The sequence below is a fragment of the Pristiophorus japonicus genome, chromosome 4 (genome assembly GCF_044704955.1).
Source record: "Pristiophorus japonicus isolate sPriJap1 chromosome 4, sPriJap1.hap1, whole genome shotgun sequence".
Classification (NCBI taxonomy): domain Eukaryota; kingdom Metazoa; phylum Chordata; class Chondrichthyes; family Pristiophoridae; genus Pristiophorus; species Pristiophorus japonicus.
The window spans coordinates 293,983,880-294,001,287 of NC_091980.1; the positions used below are offsets into that span (position 1 = coordinate 293,983,880).

At 42.5% G+C, this 17,408-nt stretch overlaps 1 protein-coding gene across 2 annotated transcripts; it reads left to right on the top strand.

Annotated features, from left to right (window-relative positions):
- The first annotated feature begins 414 nt into the window (after positions 1–414).
- Positions 415–16,926, top strand: LOC139263464 (iron-sulfur cluster assembly 2 homolog, mitochondrial-like). 2 transcript variants are annotated; one of them, XM_070879589.1, is made up of 4 exons: positions 415–527; positions 10,896–11,082; positions 12,212–12,327; positions 15,341–16,926. In XM_070879589.1, the coding sequence occupies exons 1-4, from the start codon at positions 463–465 to the stop codon at positions 15,513–15,515; spliced, it is 543 nt and encodes a 180-aa protein (XP_070735690.1). In that variant the 5' UTR covers positions 415–462; the 3' UTR covers positions 15,516–16,926. The 2 variants fall into 2 exon arrangements, with proteins under 2 accessions (XP_070735690.1, XP_070735691.1); XM_070879590.1 differs by having other exon boundaries at positions 10,971–11,082.
- The last annotated feature ends 482 nt before the right edge of the window (positions 16,927–17,408 follow it).

Here is a 17,408-nt window from a genome sequence, read left to right on the forward strand (position 1 = left end):
ACTTTTGAATATTTAAATTTATATCCTATACAATCGCTATTTAAAAAGAAAAAAAATAAGTATTAAAAATGCTTTTTTTTTTAAATGCTCCGCTCATTTGCCCAAGGTCGTGCAGTTACGGTCTTCGCTTCACGGCGTGCGTAACTGGCTCCCGCCGCCAATCCTCTACTTTAATTGACAGGAGAAAAAGCCAATCAAACCGCGCCGCTCCCCGGCGCAATCCAATCACTGTCGTCCCTCAGACCCGCTGCCCACTGCACCCACAGAGGAGGCGGGATAACGCGGCGGTTGTGACGGGCGTGCGCAGTACCCAATGGAGATCGCCGCTTTTAAAAAAAAACCCGGCGTGCGTTTGCGCCAATGGAGAGGCGGTTGCGGGGCGGTACTTCCGGTGGCTGTCGTTGGGTTGCTTTTTTGGGAAGGGGTTGAGGTTAGGGGTCGCCTTGGTTACCCAGGGGCAAGATGACAGCAGCCGGGCTGGTGAGGAAAGGCCTGCTGTCAGCTGCTGTTGAGCTTTGCTGGAGAAGGTGAGCAACGGTAACTGTGAAAAGCCTCTTGCTTGTCATTTATAGTTAAGTCGGATCAGCGCCCTCCAAACAGGTCATGTTCACAGAGGACTCTTGTGGACGAGCCTGCATCACTGGGACAGCTACCTCTCCATCAGCTCTGAAGTGACAGAATAAAAACACTGGCCGTTCTCTTCTTTAGATACATTTTAGCTATGAGGAAAGACTGAGTAGGCTGTGACTGTTTGTTTTCTTTGGAACAGAGGAGCCTGAGGGGAGACCTAATTGAAGTCTATAAAATTATGAAGGGCCTAGATAGGGTGGATAGGAAGGACCTGTTTCCCTTAGCAGAGGGGTCAACAACCAGAGGCACAGATTTAAAGTACTTGGTGGGAGGTTTAGACAGGACATTTTTTCACTTGGAGGGAACTCGCTACCTGAAAGGGTGGTAGAGGCAGAAACCCTCACCACATTTTTAAAAGTACCTGGATATGCACTTAAAGTGCCGTAACCTACAAGGCTACGGACCAAGAGTTGGAAAGTGGGATTAGGCTGGATAGCTCTTGGTCGGCCGGCACGGACACAATGGGCCGAAATGGCCTCCTTCCGTGCCGTAAATTTCTATGATTCTTTGAAAGGCTGACATTAGGAATGGGCTCCAATTTGAGATTGCTCTTTTTTTGGTGGACATTGGAAATATCTTTATCTGGACATTGGAAATCCAGAGCCAATTTTTAAAAAATGATTGCCCTCCGCACCTTTTCTCTGTTTTATCTCAGAGATATTAGTTATTAACATTTTCAGTGAGCTTTCATCATTGGTAAAAGAGAAGCAAGCCAGGTTTTCAGATCCCAATTCGTATGCACTTGTTATCAAACCAGTGTGGAACTTGCACTTTATTTGATCAAATCATTTCATACATCATCTGAATTGAAGCTTAAGATCAAATTGATTTTGTTCCACAGTTGCGGACGAGTCGTAGTGTTGCGGTATTGCCAATGGCAAACTTGATGCAACTGCCAGTGTGACTAGTCTTGTGTGTGACCACCTCTGTCACTATTGATTGTGCCTGCTTGCTGCAGAAAGTCACAGCTTTGACAGTAGTTTTTCATTAAAATAAAACCATACTGGGAAATGTTAGAAATTATATATATAATGTAAAATAAGTGAGGCTGATTGTAAATCCATTTTAATATGTTTATTTTTACAAGTGAGATGTGTGAAAAATGTAATTTTTAAACCAACATGGAGTCTTGCACTGTGAACTTGGGTTTCTTGTCACGTTTTTAAAAGTAGCTAACATTACAAGCTCTTCATTTAAAATATAGTATATAAGTATGTTGAGAACAAATTGATATTGGCATATAGTTGCTAAAATCTAACTATATCAACTGCTGAAGCAAGCCACACAATATTACTGGAACTGAAGAAATATGCTGCGTTCCACATGAATGGGCACAACCCAAATATCGTTTGCTTATTCTGAACAACAGCCATTGAACTGACCTCCTTGGCACTCATTCACATCATTTGGCCTTGTTTTATCATTTGGCCTTGTTTTATCATTTGGCCTTGTTTTATCGCTCGGCCTTCACATTGCTAGTGCAGAACCTGGACTTGAACTTTTACTTCAGTTTGCCCACTTGCTCAACATTGCAGTTACTGGAAGCTTTGTGGCTTGGTTATTTAAAGAACTATCTACAGCACGAGAGAGTCAAAAAGGCTAAGATATTTTAAAAACTCCAAATACTTGCATGAAAATTAAAAAAATACACACACTCCTCTCTTGGGTTGCATTTATATTGAAACTATTATTCCAAACAGGCAACACCTTGTTTATACTGCAAAATTTCAACTGGAGTTCTGCACAGGAGAAGACTTTACACTTGAATCCGTACTTGCATTCATCCTTACACACAGTTTACATTTACATTTAAATTGATTCCAGATAAGTTCTCAAGAGATCCAAAGGACCACTTGAGCACTGTTTAAAGCAGATTTGACATCACACGGGTTATATTCCCATATACTGTCAAAACTCCAAACCGTATGAGAATGCCCCCTTCAGTGGAGGTCTGTCCACGACTCCATAACTTTAGTATTGTTGTAAAGTGGAAAATGAAACCACTTTGTAACCTAAGTGTACTATTGTATTTCTGTGTGGGTTGGGGTGTATGTGGAAATCCATTCTTATTATTACATTCCATCGAATTCAATTCTTAGTTGATTGTTGTGTCACTTTCTTATACTGCTTAACTCAATGCTAACCCAGCAGTCTGCAAAATGTAGCCTTCAACTGGGACTGTTTCACAGACAGAGTGTGGAATGTAGTATGTACAGTGATCTATAAGAAATCTGTAGACTAATTTTTTTTAAGAGTGGAGAAATTTAAACACTTAATACTTTCAGTACCAAAAGCTGTAGGACATTGCACTGTGAACCAGCTAACCGTGGATTTATACTTGAGTGCATTTTCATTAAGCTAAAGGTTTGAAACTCCAGTATTTCTGCCACCTCTTATTAGTCAGCACTTCTTTTTTTTTTAGCTGAGAAACCAAGGCGAAATGCCCATAGCATAGAACACTACCAAGGATAAAATAAATAGGAGAAAGGCAGTATAAATTAAGAGGTGATGACCAACAGATGCCAAACTTACATTTTAAAATTTTTAACACTGGGAGGACAGAAAGGGAGATAAACAGTTCCACAATTTTGAGTTCTTGGGGAAATTGAGTTAGAGTAAGGCTTGCCATAGCCTAGCGATTGTGATACAGAGGTCACAAGTTAAAATCCACCGCATCAGCAAATTGTGAAATTGAATTCAATAAATCTGGTCATATGTGGGCTAGCATCAGAAATGACCATGAAAGCTGCCAGATTGATGAGAAATCCAATTGATTCACAAATGTCCTATCACTAATGTCTGGCCTGCATGCCATGCATCCACATCCAAGAAGAAATAAAATGAATGAGGTGATCTTAAATCTGGATTTCAGCACTCAAATTAGGTAGCAAGAAAAGCGCAGGATGGCTTATTTTGAGTTAAAGGGACAAGAGAAAAAAGTCCAGTGAAGCACTGAGCAATGTTGATTTTAAATTGGAGAGAATGACAGTGGTCAGAGGCTAGTGGGATCAACGTACATTCTTTATCTGGTATCCTGACCATAATGTTTCCTACACTACAACTGTGAATACACTTCAACAGTATTATATTGGCTGTAAAGCACTTTGGTACACCCGGAGGTTGTGAAAGGCGCCCTCAGGATGCCTCAGAGTCTTTCTTTCTGAGGTGTATGAGGGAACAATTAGAATTGACTTTATATACTCAAGTCTTGGGCAGATTTAGCATTTTAAAAGAGTTGCTGAAGGAAAAAAAATGATACTGGTGAAGGGGAAATCAGCCATATTTGCATTGGAAATGTGAGAGTTCTATTTGAGATGAGCAGGGACACAAGACGGTAATAAATGAGCACAAGAAATAGGAGCTGGGGTAGGCCATTCAGCCCTTTGAATCAAAGAAAGGACTTAGGATAGAGTCATCAATGATTAAGAAGCAATTGGTTGCACTTGTGGAAAAACTGTCTGAAATTTAACTGGAAGACACACAAGATTTTCATTGCCCTATTGTGGGACATGGAGATGTAGTGGGGAGAAATTTATATGTGTGCACCTGTTTCTTTGGGGAATCAAATGCTCGCTGTGTATACCAATTTTTGGGTGTGAGATCCTGGGACCAATCTGAGCTGTCAGTATGGCCACCACGATATAGAAACATAGAAAATAGGTGCAGGAGTAGGCCATTCGGCCCTTCGAGCCTGCACTGTTTCTTATAGACATCCCTGGCGACCAGCATTGGCCCAATTTAAATATGCACGTTCCAACTAGTTCTTCCAGTTCTCCAGCAGCTGAGCCAGTGGTCTCTCTAGGGACCGCTGATGGCCACAGGGAAAAAAAAAGCCAGTAATTATTTTTAATGTGGTGCTGGGGAGGAGCAAGGAATATTATACACCCCACCACCCCCTGCTCCACAGCACTGCTGGCTGCCTGCGATCACGTTCTGCCATTCTCCTTCTCCCCATCCTCACACTTGTCACTGCCAGAGAGACAGACAGCCCAAATTGATCCCTTAGGGAGTGCCGGTTATTAAGATGAGGCCCAAAGACAAATTCGGGACATTCTTGGACCATCTGCTCTGGGCACATGCTGCTGATTCAGCTATTAGAGAGGACCGAATGAGAGCACTCTGGAGGAAGTAACTGAATATAGAATGGAATCATCAGCAAATAAGTAGACTGGGTGAAGCGGGTCATTGATCTGAAGGAGCAGCATTAGGGATCATATAAAAGTTCTACAGCGTTAAAGGAAAAAGTGTCAATAGGTTTATAAATGAGAATATAGTTTAATAGGGAAGAAGGAAGAGTATTTTCATCTGTGTAATTTCAACAAACTTATATTATTCTGCCTTGTAGAAAGTAGTTCTTCCTGCTGAAGATTCTGCATTTCTGCTCTCCTATCCAGAGTAACTCTAGTGATCTAGGTTACATCTATACAGACTCTGCTGGAAAGTAGTGCTTGGGTCCAGCTGCCATAGAATGCAGCCATAACCTAATTCAGAGTAGCTCTGGTATAGAGGAGGGAAATGAAATAGAGGATCAAAAGATCTCTGGTAACAATGATGTTTGTTTTGTAGTTGTAATAATCTAGGAGGCAATTGCTTAATATGGAAAGAGTATTTCAAAGTAGACACCACAGATGCATGATATGAATGTGGGATGTTAACATATGGCTGACTACACAATTATTTGCATTATTAAAGCAGCAAAATTCTGCATTTTAACACGTTTGGTTTGTTTCAGGATTCGGACTACAATGCAGCATAATCTTTATTTCCAAAGACCAAAGACTGGGGATGGACAGGAAGGGGCACAGAAATTCTATGTAAATAAAGAAAGGACTTGCATTTATATTGCGCCGTCACAACATTGGGGCATCCCAAAGTGCTTTACTGCCAACGAAGTACTTTCTGAGGTTGTAGTCACTGTTGTAATGTAGAAAATGCGGCAGCCATATTGTACACAGCAAGCTCCCACAAATTGCAGTGTAATAGTGTCCAGATCGCTTGTTTTGGTGATGTTGGTTGCAAGGCCATATGTTTCAGAATTTACCTTCAGGTTTCAGTTAAGCTTTGCTTTTTGGGAGTTTGAAATATTGCTGTGTACTATAAAACACAAAACAGAATGTACTGAACAGTGCTGATAGTGAAACACAAAGCAACTGTCATGGAGCACTGTGTTAAAGGGGAGCAGAAGTAACTCTTGTCCCGCCAGAGTCCTTGATTTTTAATTTTTAAAGTTGCTTATTTCTCGCCCATTTTTTGGTCCCTAATGATTCCGTTTAGCAATCGCTCTCTTCCTCTTTCCCCCCCCTCCCCCCCCACCACCACTCACTCATTGCATGTCTGTAAATTCTGAGGATCCGTGCATTATAAAGGGACCGAGTCCAAGCCTTTCGTAAAACTTGTAGTACTTTCTCTTTTGAATCCATAAGGTTTCTAAAGGGATCTAGTAAATACCTGTTGACCAGTTTCATTTTAACTTTCCTTTTTTAGGGTACCTTAAGGGGTACATCACAAATTGATTCTGTAAAGAGTTATGTTACAGGAACTTTTTAAATAGACAGGAAGTGATTGTAAATTAATCATGTTCCTGATATAGGGTGGTTGTATATCACAGATTTGTTTAGCCTGTGGGACCCTGTCACCTAATTGTACTTCACCATAATCAAGCCTGATATTTCAGTGTAGTGTTGAGGCCGTGCTACATTGTCTATCAGATGAGACCCACCTGCTTCTTGACGTGGATATAAAATATTCTATGGCACTATTTGGAAAACGAGCAGGGAAATTCTCTTCATATCCTGGCCAACATTTATCTTTCAAACAGCACTGCAAAACACATTAATTGACTCAGTGGCAGGAAGTAAAGGGTAATGGTCGGCGATGTTTTTGTGACTGGAAGGCGTTTTCCAGTGGAGTTCCGCAGGGCTCAGTACTATGACCCTTGCTTTTCATGGTATATATCAATGATTTAGACTTGAATGTAGGGGGCTTGATTAAGAATTTGCAGATGATTGGCTGTGTGGTTTATAGTAAGAAAGCTGTAGACTGCAAGAAGATATCAATGGACTGGTCAGGTGGGCAGAAAAGTGGCAAATGGAATTCAATCCGGAGAAGTGTGAGGTTAATGTGTTTGGGGAGGACAAACAAGGCAAGGGAATACACATTACGCGGTGGGATACTGAGGAGTATAGAGGAACAGAGAGACCTTGGAGTCCACAGATTCCTGAAGGTAGCAGGCCAGGTAGATAAGGTGGTTAAGAAGGCATACGGGATACTTTCCTTTATTAGCAGAGTCATAGAAACATAGAAAATAGGTGCAGGAGTAGGCCATTCAGCCCTTCTAGCCTGCACCGCCATTCAATGAGTTCATGGCTGAACATGCAACTTCAGTATCCCCTTCCTGCTTTCTCGCCATACTCCTTGATCCCCCCTAGTAGTAAGGACTTCATCTAACTCCCTTTTGAATATATTTAGTGAATTGGCCTCAACAACATTCTGTGGTAGAGAATTCCACAGGTTCACCACTCTCTGGGTGAAGAAGTTTCTCCTCATCTCGGTCCTAAATGGTTTACCCCTTATCCTTAGACTGTGACCCCTGGTTCTGGACTTCCCCAATATTGGGAACATTCTTCCTGCATCTAACCAGTCTAAACCCGTCAGAATTTTAAAAGTTTCTATGAGGTCCCCTCTCATTCTTCTGAACTCCAGTGAATATGAGCCCAGTTGATCCAGTCTTTCTTGATAGGTCAGTCCCACCATCCCGGGAATCAGTCTGGTGAATCTTCGCTGCACTCCCTCAAGAGCAAGAATGTCCTTCCTCAAGTTAGGAGACCAAAACTATACACAATACTCCAGGTGTGGCCTCACCAAGGCCCTGTACAACTGTAGCAACACCTCCCTGCCCCTGTACTCAAATCCCCTCGCTATGAAGGGCAACATGCCATTTGCTTTCTTAACCGCCTGCTGTACCTGCATGCCAACCTTCAATGACTGATGTACCATGACACCCAGGTCTCGTTGCACCTCTCCTTTTCCTAATCTGTCACCATTCAGATAATAGTCTGTCTCTCTGTTTTTACCACCAAAGTGGATAACCTCACATTTATCCACATTATACTTCATCTGCCATGCATTTGCCCACTCACCTAACCTATCCAAGTCACTCTGCAGCCTCATTGCATCCTCCTCGCAGCTCACATTGCCACCCAACTTTGTGTCATCCGCAAATTTGGAGATACTACATTTAATCCCCTCGTCTAAATCATTAATGTACAATGTAAACAGCTGGGGCCCCAGCACAGAACCTTGCGGTACCCCACTAGTCACTGCCTGCCATTCTGAAAAGTACCCATTTACTCCTACTCTTTGCTTCCTGTCTGACAACCAGTTCTCAATCCACGTCAGCACACTACCCCCAATCCCATGTGCTTTAACTTTGCACATTAATCTCTTGTGTGGGACCTTGTCGAAAGCCTTCTGAAAGTCCAAATGTACCAACTGGTTCTCCCTTGTCCACTTTACTGGAAACATCCTCAAAAAATTCCAGAAGATTTGTCAAGCATGATTTCCCTTTCACAAATCCATGCTGACTTGGACCTATCATGTCACCTCTTTCCAAAAGCGCTGCTATGACATCCTTAATAATTGATTCCATCATTTTACCCACTACTGAGGTCAGGCTGACCGGTCTATAATTCCCTGTTTTCTCTCTCCCTCCTTTTTTAAAAAGTGGGGTTACATTGGCTACCCTCCACTCGATAGGAACTGATCCAGAGTCAATGGAATGTTGGAAAATGACTGTCATTGCATCCGCTATTTCCAAGGCCACCTCCTTAAGTACTCTGGGATGCACGGCCTTCAATCCCATCAATTTCCCCAACACAATTTCCCGACTAATAAAGATTTCCCTCAGTTCCTCCTCCTTACTAGACCCTCTGACCCCTTTTATATCCGGAAGGTTGTTGGTGTCCTCCTTAGTGAATACCGAACCAAAGTACTTGTTCAATTGGTCTGCCATTTCTTTGTTCCCCGTTATGACTTCCCCTGATTCTGACTGCAGGGGACCTACGTTTGTCTTTACTAACCTTTTTCTCTTTACATACCTATAGAAACTTTTGTAATCCGCCTTAATGTTCCCTGCAAGCTTCTTCTCGTACTCCATTTTCCCTGCCCTAATCAAACCCTTTGTCCTCCTCTGCTGAGTTCTAAATTTCTCCCAGTCCCCGGGTTCGCTGCTATTTCTGGCCAATTTGTATGCCACTTCCTTGGCTTTAATACTATCCCTGATTTCCCTTGATAGCCACGGTTGAGCCACCTTCCCTTTTTTATTTTTACGCCAGACAGGAATGTACAATTGTTGTAGTTCATCCATGCAGTCTCTAAATGTCTGCCATTGCCCATCCACAGTCAACCTCTTAAGTATCATTCGCCAATATATCCTAGCCAATTCATGCCTCATACCTTCAAAGTTACCCTTCTTTAAGTTCTAAAAAAAAAAATATAAGTCATAAAATATAAGAGCAGGGAGGTTATGCTTCAATTGTATAAAACACTAGTTAGGCCACAGCTGGAGTACTACGTGCAGTCTGGTCACCACATTACAGGAAAGATGTGATTGCGCTACAGAGGGTACAGCAGAGATTTACGAGGGTATTGTCAGGACTGGAGAATTTTATCTCAAGGTAAGATTGGATATGCTGAGGTTGTTTTCTTTAAAAATGAGGAGGCTGAGGGGAGAATTTAAGTGAAGTGCATGAAATTATGAAGGGACCAGATAGAGTGGATAGGAGGGACCTATTCCCCTTAGCAGAGAGGTCAAGTAACCAGGGGGCAGATTTAAAGGTAGAAGGATTAGAGGGGAGATGAGAGAGCTTTTCACCCAGAGGGTGATGGGAGTCTGGAATTAACTGCCTGAAAGAGTGGAAGAGGCAAAAAACCCTCATCACATTTAAAAAGTACTTGGATATGCATTAGCAGTGTCGTAACCTACAAGGCTACTGACCAAGAGCTGGAAAGTGGGATTAGGCTGGGTAGCTCTTTGTCAGCCGGCACAGACACAATGGGCCAAATGGCCTCCTTTTGTGCCAGATGCAAATTGACTACAGTGTCTACCAACAAAACAATAGTGATTGCTCATTGAAAATGTTTTTTTGGCTGCAAAGTGCTTTGAATGCAAATGCAAGGCTTTCTCTCTTTCACCCCTGACTTGCATTTAAAATAAGCAAGGCATCAAGGTCACACACTCAGTTGGAACAAACTCTTTAGCCACTGATCCCATGCAGCTCCTATCAATTCCTTAATACTGAAATGCTGACGTAATCAGAGGATGTGTCGCTGTCAGAGTCTAATGGTGTGGGAGCAGAATGAATATGTGCAGAGAGCTTGCTGATGCATCCTGGGGTTAATGACAAGTTAATTCAGGACCATCTCTCATTTCTCATGGCTCATTGTTTAAGCAAGATTTTCAAATCAGTCTGAATTCCCATTGTCATTTTTAGTGCTTGTTATAATCGTGAGCAGAACACTTTCCACTTTCAGCATCCAGTAGGCATGATCAAGTACATTTTCAGTTAGATGGAGAGTGTAGCTTCTTTCTCTGTCCCTACAATGTGCGATGCCCCAATCTCAGAAAAGCGGCTCTGACACTGCCCTGAGTCCTAATGTCGGTGTTGACAAGTATTTACATTGCATTCTTCTAATTGGGACCAAAGCATAGTGGAATTTGACTTACTAGGCTCTTTAGTGTCATGTGTCAGCTGTGGCTCAGTGGGTAGCACACTCGTCTCTGAGTCAGAAGGTTGTGGATTCAAGTACCCACTCCAGAGACTTGAGCACACTAATCTAGGCTGACATTCCAGTTCACTGCTGAGGGAGTGCTGCACTGTCAGAGGTGCCGTCTTTTGGATGAGACGTTAAACAGAGGCCCCGTCTGCCCTCTCAAGTGGACATAAAAGATCCCATAGCACTATTTCAAAGACGAGCAGAGGAGTTATCCCTGGTGTCCTGGCCAATATTTATCCCTCAATCAATATAACAAAAAAAAACAGATTATCTGGTCATTATCACATTGCTGTTTGTGGGAGCTTGCTGTGCACAAATTGGCTGCCGCGTTTCCCACATTACAACAGTGACTACACTCCAAAAGTACTTCTTTCTTTTAAGCATTGCAGTTTTTTTCCAATTTGCTCATGTGCGCAAGCCAGGTCATTCTGTCTCTTAGTTTGCCCACCTTTCTGCCAACTGACATTTTTCATTTTTATGTTTTTCAATAGGGTGCCGTGTTTGTCCATTTGTTTGCAGAGCCAGCCTGTGTTATTGGCTAAGACAACTCGCTTTGTGGCCCACAGGGAATTGCTAGCTTCACGAATAACTAGAAGGTGCTTCTCAGCTGGTCAAGAAACTGAATCAAAATCTGGTGCATCCCAGGACACTGTGTCCATCAGTGACAGCTGTGTTCAGGTAAAGAGAGTAAGATGGTACGGTTTACCACTATTAGTTACAAATGACATGGAGCTGCTATAGGGAGTGTTAAATATACTAACGGGATACCAATAAGGAGTTCCTAACTATGTTGTTTGCTAAATTAGTAGGGGAAATCAGTCTCCCAGATATAGACTAACATCTCTCTCCTAACCAGTGTAACGTTTCATGCTTATAGTATCTCTGCGTGAATTTACCAATTAGTACAGAATTATGAGCAGTTTTGTGCTGTGCCTTGTATTTGGTTGAGACCCCTCCCAAACTCATTAACCTTCATGAGGAAAGAGGAGAAAGTGGCTTTCTTTCCATCGGCCTGTGGTGGATTCTAGCCCTGGTCCCAGGCAGTGACCAAACCCACAACACAAGCAATTTCCCACACTATGATGTGATATCATCATCATAGACAGTCCCTCGGAATCGAGGTAGACTTGCTTCCACTCTTAACATGATGCGATATAACCTGTAGTCAATTAGTAAGAAATTTCATGGCCTGGAGATGTGGTGGATGCAGAAACCCTCACCACATTTAAAAGGTGTTTGGATGGGCACTTTAAGTGCCATAACCTGCAGGGTTATGGACCTAGAGCTGGTAAGTGGGATTAGACTGGATAACCTGTTGTTGGCTGGCGCAGGTACGATGGTAAGTACTGCAGGGAATCGAATATGGCCAGGGTGATCTCCTGGACTAGTTTCAATCGCCTGGATGGGTCGAAGAGGAATTTTCCCAGATGTTTTTCCCCCAATTAGCCTGGGTTTTTATCTGTTTTTTGCTTCTCCCAGGAGATCATATGGCTCCGGTTGGGGTGGAGTGTAGAATGTTTCGGTGTAAGAGGTGTTGCAGTAGTGTGGGACGGGACTGATTGGGCCGGATGCTCTTTATCTTTCCGCCATTGTTCATTGTTCATAGGTTTATATGTAACCTTCAGGGCTGCTGAGCGAGGGCCGTGTGGCTCTTTGTCGGCCGGCGCGGACACGATGGGCCGAAATGGCCTCCTTCTGCGCTGTAGATTTCTATGTTCTAACAGCTCACTGTATTCATAGCAACTTTATGAAGCTTCTAAATAAATTATAACATTTTTAAGTTCATTTAATTATATCTGTGTTACAGCGGCTACAGAAGATTTTGGAAAAGGATGAGTTCCTGAGGGTACAAGTGGAAGGAGGTGGCTGCTCAGGATTCCAGTACAAATTCATACTGGATAAAACAATAGAACCAGATGACAGGTAAAAAAAAAAACATTATCTATTCACTGGTGTTCCACGCTTTGTTGCTCAATAGTAAAGTTCACCCGACATCACACATGCAGAATAGGCTATGGCCTGCTAAAACTACTCTGATCTGCTCACCTTTCTGATTTAGTTCTAATCTTCTTCACGGGAGGCACTGCACAGATCGTGTGGAGGAACGGAGATGCTAGCCTATGGTCTGCCATTCTGTGGTGTGGTATGTGGCTGCCCTAATAAGCCACTGGGAACTTTATTGTACTATCGATCATTCACCTTTTCCCTTTGGAAAGTATGCTTCCTTCATAGAGATGGGCATTATTCGCCGGATTGTGAAGCAGGTGATGGTTGGGCACTCAGGTTCTCCTGATCTCCCGAAGTAAGTTGAATATCAGTCATGAATAGCATATTTGATGGGATGCTATCAGTCCTCATCTAAAGAGGACAGCAGGCATTCGAAGTAGTCAGTGTGATTTTAGAATCAGTAAGTAATTTCTCAGAAACCCATTAGGATTCTTTTGAGGAAGGAACTACGTTTGTGTATGACAACCATCCTTGGATATACCTTTTAATTGGGATTTTACCAGGCATTTGGCAAAGTTTTTACCTTTTAAAGAAGGTTAGAGCTCATTGAGTTTAATGAGAGATTGCCATCCAGGTTCAAAATAGGTTCAGTGTGCCAATTTCAATCCTTCTTAACCAACATCAGATTCTAATCCTGAATATCTGAGAATACACTTTCTCTCATTTTCCCATCTGTCCCCAGGTTTTGAAATCTGGAAATACCCCCACATTTATATTCAAGTCACTATCTAGGTCCAGCTAGAGTGTGTGCTGCACCAGAATTGTGCACTGTGTTCTGTTGTTACAAACCAAAAAAAGTAGGCAACATCTTGCGCAAAGGGTAATGGTTGATGGGTGTTTTTGAGACTGGAAGGATGTTTCCAGTGGGGTTCTGCTGGGCTCAGTACTAGGTCCCTTGCTTTTTGTGATATACATCAATGATCTAGACTTGAATATAGGGGGTATGATTAAGAAGTTTGCAGATGGTACTAAAATTGGCTGTGTGGTTGATAATGAAGAAGAAAGCTGCGGACTGCACGGGAATATCAATCAACTGGTCAGGTGGGAAGAACAGTGGCAAATGGAATTTTATCCAGAGAAGTGTGAGGGCTGACAAGGAAAGGGAATGCACATTAAATGGTAGGACGCTGAGAAGTGTAGAGCAACAAAGGGACCTTGGAGTGCATGGCGGTTAAGAAAGCAAATGGCATGTTGGCCTTCATAGCGAGGGGATTTGAGTACATGAGCAGGGAGGTGTTACTATAGTTGCACAGGGCCTTGGTGAGGCCACACCTGGAGTATTGTGTACAGTTTTGGCCTCCTAACTTGAGGACGGACATTCTTGCTATTGAGAGAGTGCAGCGAAGGTTCACCAGACTGATTCCCAGGATGGCGGGACTGACATATCAAGAAAGACTGGATCAACTGGGCTTGTATTCACTGGAGTTCAGAAGAATGAGAGGGGATCTCATAGAAACGTTTAAAATTCTGATGGGTTTAGACAGGTTAGATGCAGGAAGAATGTTCCCAATGTTGGGGAAGTCCAGAACCAGGGGTCACAGTCTAAGGATAAGGGGTAAGCCATTTAGGACCGAGATGAGGAGAAACTTCTTCACCCAGAGAGTGGTGAACCTGTGGAATTCTCTACCACAAAAAGTTGTTGAGGCTAATTCACTAAATATATTCAAAAGGGAGTTCGATGTAGTCCTTACTACTAGGGGGGATCAAGGAGTATGGCGAGAAAGCAGGAATGGGGTACTGAGGTTGCATGTTCAGCCATGAACTCATTGAATGGCGGTGCAGGCTCGAAGGGCCGAATGGCCTACTCCTGCACCTATTTTCTATGTTTCTATGTCAACAAGATCCCTGAAAGTGTCGGGCCAGATAGGTAAGGTGGTTAAGGCATCCGGAATGCTTGCCTTTTTTAGCTGAGGCATAGAATATATGAGCAGGGTGGTTATGCTTGAACTGTATAAAACACTAGTTAGGCCACAGCTGGAGTTCTGCGTACAGTTCTGGTCACTGCATTGCAGGAAGGATGTGATTGCACTGGAGAGGGTACAGAGGAGATTTACAAGGATGTTGCCGGGAGTGGAGAATCTTGGCTATGGGGACAGATTGGATAGGCTGGATTTGTTTTCCTTGGAACAGAGGAGGCTGAGGGCAGACCTCATTGAGGTGTATAAAATCATGAGGGGCCTAGATAGAGTGGATACAAAGGATAGCAGATTGTTAACAACCAGGGGGATTAAATTTAAAGTAATTGGTCGAAGGTTTAGAGGGGTATTGAGGGGAAATTTCTTCATGCAGAGTTTGTGGGGGTATGGAACTCACTGCTTGAAAGGGTGGTAGAGGCAGAAACCTTCACCACATTTAAAAAGTACTTGGATGTGCACTTGAAGTGCCGTAACCTACAGGGCTACGGACCAAGAGCTGAAAAGTGGGATTAGACTGGATAACCTCTTGTTGGCCGGCACGGACAAAATGGGCCCGAAATGGCCTCCTTCCGTGCTGTAAACTTTTATGATTCTATGCTTTATAGTCTTGTGGATAGCAGCAGGTAAAACACACATTACAAAAAGAACCACTTTCAATCACAATAAATTCAAAATGGGAGCTGCCAAATGCAGTTGAGTTTATAGCATTGAGGCTTGGAGGAGTAAGGGACTCTCTCAAATGCAGCTTGATGCTGCAGTGACTCTGTCTAAATGTTGCTTAATCTAAAAGGCACATTGCAGTACAAGTGATGCACTCTGGGTTGTAGCACAATTGTATCATAAGAGAGCCTGAATTCCCAAAATGTACATGACGTGCTGAAGGAGAGCTCATGACTGTTAATTTAACTCCAGCATGAATTATAAATGAGTCTGGCATGAAATATCTTTAAAAAAAATATATATATATACTAATTTTACACTCTGTTAATTGTATGGTTGTCTTTACAAATTAGGGTCTTTGAACAGGATGGAGTTTGCATTGTCGTTGACTCCGACAGTCTGGTGTACCTGAAGGGAGGGACGGTGGATTACAGTGAAGAACTGATCCGTAGCTCATTTCATGTGATCCACAATCCACAGGCAGAACATGGATGTTCCTGTGGGAGCTCCTTTTCCATCAAACTCTAAGTGAGACCTCTTGTGTTGCAGCTCGTCTTCCATCTTCCATTAAAAAAAATTCCTCACTAAACCTGGCCTGCCCTGGAGAAGGCCCAGCCAAGCTTAAAACAATGTAGTGACCTTGTAGCCTAGTTGAGGATTACAAAGAGAACAAACGTTAAGAGAACACTTGAGTTGCATTATTTATGCTTTGTAATGGGATACTGCCAAATGTGTTGGAACAAAATGTGCTAGTAGTAGCATGAGTTGTACAAATGTTTTCTTTTCATGACGTGATAGCTTTTTGACTCTTCAAAGTGAAATAATATGAGGGACAGTGAAGGAATTGAATCTAAAGTGCGTCTCCCCACACCTCAAGAAAGACTGGAAAAACTATTTGCAGTATTTCTTATCTGAAGAGAAATATCTAGCATGGTGTCTCCGCTTCTTGGAGACTTGACGAGGGTGGAAGTGACCAACTAACCCCCATTCACTTGATCATGTATCAACACCCTTCCCTGTTTGGCACTCACGCTAAAGTAAAATGCTCAGTAACAGCCATGATTTATCTTTTAATTAGGTTTACGCACTGCGTTGGCATACCTTGGCTCCGATGGACCATCTCTGTCCTGTTGCTAATGTTGAGATGGGTGGCTGTGTTGAAATGCCACAGAGACTTGGTAATCTTCAAATGTTTTAACTTGCTTGGTCAGCTCTGATGTTTCACCAAGCGTCAGCTTAGCATCATACAGCACAGAAGGAGGCCATTGGGCCCACTGTGCCTCTGCCGGCTCTTTGAAAGAGCTATCCAATTAGAACCACTCCCCTCCCTGCTCTTTCCCCATAGCCCAGCAAATTTTTCCCCTATGTATTTATCCAATTCCTTTTTGAAAGTTATTATTGAATCTGCTCCCACCACCCTTTCAGGCATTACGTTCCAGATCATAACAACTCTCTGTGTAATACACAATTCTTCTCGTCTTCCCTCTGGTTCATTTGCCAATTACCTTAAATCTGTGCCCCCGGTTTAACGACCCTCCTGCTAGTGGAAACAGTTTCTCCCCATTTACTCTATCGAAACCCCTCATAATTTTGAACACCTCTATCAAATCTTTCCAAAACCTTCTCTGCTCCAAGGAGAACAATCCCAGCTTCTCTAGTCTCTACTTGTGGGACTAGAATCTGTTAAAGTCTCATGTGGCAATTTGCTTCCTGTCTGAAGTTAACGGCTCTAATCTGCATTCAGTCATCTGCACATAAGACAACTAGACTGAGGCAGAAGTTTATTTCACTAAGTCCTGAAGTTGACCATTGGTCCAGAGAACCCCAGAAACATTTTTTTCTGCTCTGTTCCTCCTCCTTTCCCCAATGCTGTCTGTGGTGTTCTCCCTAAATTTACTTAGTGTAAGAAATAAATTGGTGTGATTACCATTATAAGTACCTTCACTATCGTTTTTTAACATTTTTCTTTAAAGTTAATTTGTAACATAGAAAAAAATTCATGAGCTGACTTGTCCAGTGCGGCTGTGCCATTATCGGAAGTCTGCATGATGCTAGTCTGCACCAGAGAGAAGAACATGAAGCAGAGTCCTGAACTCGCATCGCGACCTTGATACCAGCACAAAGGGTCTGTGTGAAACTTTATCTTTATTCTCTTTACCTATTCTCAGACGGGTAGGAGATTTGGTTATAGTCTTCTACAGAGCAGCAACCTACTGTGTATAGAATTCTGAGCTCACATCAAGCTGGCTTATATGAGATTTAATTAAAAATGGTTTCTGGGATAAGAACAATGGTGAAGATCATATTTATATTTATAGGTCTCAATTTTATGAATTTAATTTCTGCCCTCTATTTTCTACTTCTCATATCTTTTTACTTCACAGCATTTAAAACATTTTTTTTTGTTGCAGTTTTTAAAAT